Source organism: Lactuca saligna, chromosome 5, assembly GCF_052625555.1.
Source record: "Lactuca saligna cultivar CGN05327 chromosome 5, ASM5262555v1, whole genome shotgun sequence".
Lineage (NCBI taxonomy): Eukaryota > Viridiplantae > Streptophyta > Magnoliopsida > Asterales > Asteraceae > Lactuca > Lactuca saligna.
The window spans coordinates 251,103,233-251,108,043 of record NC_136421.1 but is presented as its reverse complement, the minus strand read 5'-3'; the positions used below and the strand labels follow the sequence as shown (position 1 = coordinate 251,108,043).

At 38.1% G+C, this 4,811-nt stretch overlaps 1 protein-coding gene across 1 annotated transcript; it reads left to right on the top strand.

Moving 5' to 3' along the window:
* Positions 1 to 949: 949 nt before the first annotated feature.
* LOC145047343 (putative LRR receptor-like serine/threonine-protein kinase At4g37250) lies at positions 950 to 4,099 on the top strand. Its single transcript, XM_078995598.1, has 2 exons — positions 950 to 2,806; positions 3,205 to 4,099. Exons 1-2 carry the CDS (start codon positions 1,135 to 1,137, stop codon positions 3,891 to 3,893), a joined length of 2,361 nt encoding a protein of 786 aa, XP_078851724.1. The 5' UTR covers positions 950 to 1,134; the 3' UTR covers positions 3,894 to 4,099.
* The last annotated feature ends 712 nt before the right edge of the window (positions 4,100 to 4,811 follow it).

Sequence of the window (4,811 nt, the reverse complement as noted above, 5' to 3'; positions counted from 1 at the left end):
AATTTTGAAATCAATTGTGTGTTCATAAAGGTTATGAAGGTGATTCAAGAACCTAGAAAAGCAAAATGGATATAGTGTGTGCGCGCACACATAATCAATTAAGATTATATGTCCCTCTATTGAACATCTTTCGGTGACCTAAGAATATAACATACAAATATACACCCTGTTTTTGTCTTTCATAAGGTTAGGTCTTGCTGGAATGGGTCAGAGTTTTAGTTTCAAAATTGAAAAGCACATACAATTTCATAATTCCATTTATGGGATGGGATCTTGATTGTGTTTGTCATTAGGCTTCATGTTTATTTTGAGTTCCAAAAACCATTTCAGAAGATGGAAAAGGGTAAATAGATCCAAAAGGAAAACCCACACACAAATCTATTTCAAATTCACAAACATAACGTAATAATAATAAATAAATAAAAATCCGAAACGAAAACACACACAAATCAATTTCAAAAAACAAAAACCCTTAGCACAAATCGATTTCGGGGGATGAACGCCCACACATATACCGTACTGGATCTTGAATTCAACAACAAAGATAAATATGAAGGAGGAGGTCAAATGATGTTTCTAGAAAGAGAAACTCAACGTTAAGTTAGAGAAGAAAGATGAGGGAAGATGTAGAGTTTTAGATATGTGGTTAGGGGTAGGGGTTGGGTTTAGTTATTTTCATTTTAAATAAAATTTGCTAAAAATTACAAAATAATTAAACAGGAACCCAAAAGTTTATTTTATGTGCATAAAAGATTGATCACAGTAGAAATTGAAACCATATGGACCAAACATGTATAATTTCCATAATTGTCCTCATCATGTCATTTCTGACAAAGGAGAGGGACCAATAGCATAATTTATGTATAAAAAGTTAAAAACAACGGCTAATTAAAAATAAAAAAGCAAAAGTTGCATGGATTCTTGTATTGAAGTATATTTATTCTTAAATTCTACATCTTTGGCTCTCTGCAACCCTGGTCGCTGAAACCACTTTCATTGTCCCTAACCCCCCTGACCTTTTGGTTCACCAGAACAACAATGGCGACAGTTGTTTACCCTCTCTTTTCCTTTTCATCACCTAAATATCCCTTTCTTTACACCCCTTCTCCTTAACATTCTCATCAGAAGCCAATCATGACCACACTCCTCCATTTCTTCTTCTTCTCCTCATTTGCTCTATTGATTTCTTCAATCTCTGCTCTGAACTCTGACGGAATCCTTCTTCTCTCTTTCAAATACTCTGTTCTCTCTGACCCACTTTCAGTTCTTGATAACTGGAACTATGATGATCTAACTCCATGTGCATGGCGAGGTGTCACCTGTGAAGATTTTTCCGGGTCGGGTACACCTGAGTCTTTAATGGTCGTCAGTTTGGTTCTTCCCAATTCCCATCTTCTTGGTTCCATTCCTCAGGATTTGGGAATGATTCCGCATCTTCGTTCTCTTGATCTCTCTAATAATTCGTTAAATGGGAGTTTACCCCCTTCGATTTTCAATTCTTCTGAGCTGGAAACGCTTTCTTTATCCTCCAATGTCATCGCCGGCGATCTCCCGCGGTTGATATCTGGGTTGAAGAGTCTTAAACTGCTTAATCTCTCCGATAATGCATTCGCCGGAAAGTTGCCGGAGAGTCTTGCGTCTTTGAAGAACTTAACATCGATTTCTTTGAAGAATAATTATTTCTCCGGGAGTGTTCCTGGTGGGTTTGATTACGTTGAGGTTTTGGATCTGTCTTTCAATTTGTTCAACGAGACTCTTCCTCTTGATTTTGGTGGAGAGAAATTGCGTTACCTGAATCTGTCAAATAACAAGCTTTCCGGAACAGTATCAGCTGGGTTTGCCGGAAAAATTCAAGCAAACGCCACCATTGACCTCTCATTCAATAATCTCGCCGGAGAAATCCCGCAGGTGTTGTCTTTATCCAAGCAGAAAACCGAGTTCTTCGCCGGAAACCTGGATCTATGTGGAAAACCACTCAGCAGAATGTGCACAATCCCTTCATCGTTATCAACCCCACCAAATGTCACTGCAAATGGTTCCGCCACCGCAGCAATTGCAGCTATTCCCAAAAACATGGATCCGTCTCCGTCGTCATCAACCACAACAGGAGCACCGGCTGTGGCGGATAGCCACAGTGGCTCGAAAGTCAAGCCAGTGAAAATAGCAGCCATTGTCGCCGGAGATTTAGCCGGTATTGGGCTTCTCGCCATTCTTTTCCTCTACGCTTACAAATTGCGAAAGAAGAAGATGAACCAGAACCAAAATCAAAATCAAAACCCAAGAACGAAACCCGAAACCAAAATCCAAGAATCCAAGATTTCAAAGGATATGTCCAGTACCAGAGCTTTGTCCTCCAAGACCTGTTCATGCTTGAATGGTGTCACCGGAGACGAAACATCAGAAACAGCGACTGGGTCCGACAGTGATCACGACAACAATAATCTAACAATCGACGTCAAGGGTGGAGATAAACAAAAGTGTTTGGTGATTGTAGATGGCGAGACAGAGCTGGAAATGGAGACATTGTTAAAAGCATCCGCATACGTATTGGGTTCAAGCGGGCCCAGTATAGTGTACAAGGCGGTGTTGGGTGGTGGAAACGGCGGCGGAGGGGTGGCGTTTGCAGTTCGGAGGATCGGAGAGAGTGGGGTGGAGAGGATGAGGGAGTTTGAGAACACAGTGAAGATTATTAGTAAGTTGCGACACCCAAATTTGTTAAAAGTACGAGGGTTTTACTGGGGTGAAGATGAAAAGCTTGTTATCTACGACTATGTCTCCAATGGAAGTTTGGCCGGCGCCGGTTACAGTAAGCTCCCTCTTCTCCGTCCTTACCAACCATGCGCATTTTAGCATACCACCTTGATTTCTGCTAATACATACCCGAATAAAATGATTTTTTTATACAATTATAAATACGTTTTACTCTTATATCAATCAAAATAAAATTCGAAACTATAGTTTTATTAATTATAAGGAAAGCAAATATTCTTTCGACCTCAATAGTTGAGATTATAATTTATAACTAAATTCCATAAACACCACGACAAATCAAAGTTAGCGATTAGCATGTGATATTAGCGCGTTTACTTAAGGAAAACAATTAAACAATATATCGAATATAACAAATCTGAGTTACAAGAATCGTTTATTGATTTTTATCGTTTTATGATGCTTTTAATATTTATATTCTTTATCAAATTTTAGGAAAAGCTGGTTCATCTCCATGCCAATCTTTACCTTTTGAGGTAAGACTCAAGATAGCTAAAGGGATTGCTATGGGGTTAGCGTATATTCATGAGAAAAAGCATGTACATGGCAATATTAAACCTAGCAATATCCTCTTGACATTGGAAATGGAACCGATCATTAGTGATTTCGGATTAGAGTGGCTTATATCTGGCAAACATAGCCATAAAGCAAAGGGATCAAACCGACACTTTGGTAGCAAACGTTCAATATCATCACGTGAAGAAATGATGATTAATCATGATTATCATCACTCTGCCAGTAGTAGCCCCTACATGGCTCCGGCTACTGGGTTACTCGGGTGCACATCTCCTTATCATGCACCCGAGTCAATGAAAAGCCTAAAACCCAACCCTAAATGGGACGTGTACTCATTTGGTATTGTCTTACTTGAGCTCATATCGGGGAAGGTGTTCTCAGAAAGGGAGTTGGGGGAGTGGAGCGCTAGTTCGTCAGATATTGACGATGAGAACTCAATATTGAGGCTAGTAGACATGTCTGTCAGGACTGATAATAATGGAAGACGCGATGCGACATTGACATGCTTCAAACTAGGGTTCAATTGTGCGTCATTAGACCCACAAAAGAGACCTTCCATGAAAGAGGCATTGCATGTACTTGAAAAGATACCATTCTCATCTTGTTAATGATGAAGTTGCAACATAAAAGGCTAAAAGCATCAATTGGGATGAAAAGGAGCTAAAGTGCATCACTTTGGACCTTTTGACTTGAAAATTTTGTTGCATAATGGAGATTCAAGGGATGATTGATGAATGTTGATAGTTGATTCAAAAGTATTGTATGTTTTTGACCTTTTGATTAATAAAAGTAGAATGCACTCCTTAAGTTCTAAGTAATATGGTATATTTGGCACTTTAGCTTTTTAACTTTTTGTTTGTTTAGTTGATTGGGGTTTGGTTTGTAAGTATCTTCTTAGATTGTTCTTATGTCGACTTAATGTTGTGAATCGTATACCATCTTTAGTAAAATCATAAGTGCAGAACTAAAACTAGGTTATTCAATTCTATACATAAGAAGACAAATGCTTGAGTTTGACTTTCTTGTCTTGCAAACGAGTTATTATTGATCTTTCAAGTGAAAGGTAAATTTGGCGTACTTTAACTTGATAATAAATCTTTATATTTAGTCGATGTTATAGTTGCTCAAAACCAAACCTTTCTTTAAATGTTATCTGATGTAGTTTTTTGCTTGATTATCAACCCAACAAAAGCAGTGTCGTGAGTTACTTGATTGATTGAACTTTTTCTAAAGGACAAGTCGTAAATATTAAGCCTTAGATTTGAGTTTGAATATGAAGAATGCATTAATGTACATATAGAAAATAGATTAAATTGCATAAATGGTCTTGCGGTTTGGTATATCACGCAACTTGAGTCCAAGTTTTTTTTTTTTTCTTGCACCATTCAATGTTGATGTGTCTTCTCTTTGGTTGGATCGACTCATCCATTTGCCCTACATCCATGGAAATCATACCGGGTTTGTTGAAGGCAATAAATGTGGTTTAAGCCAATGGTCAAGAAGTTATAATGGAGGCAAAAAAAAAA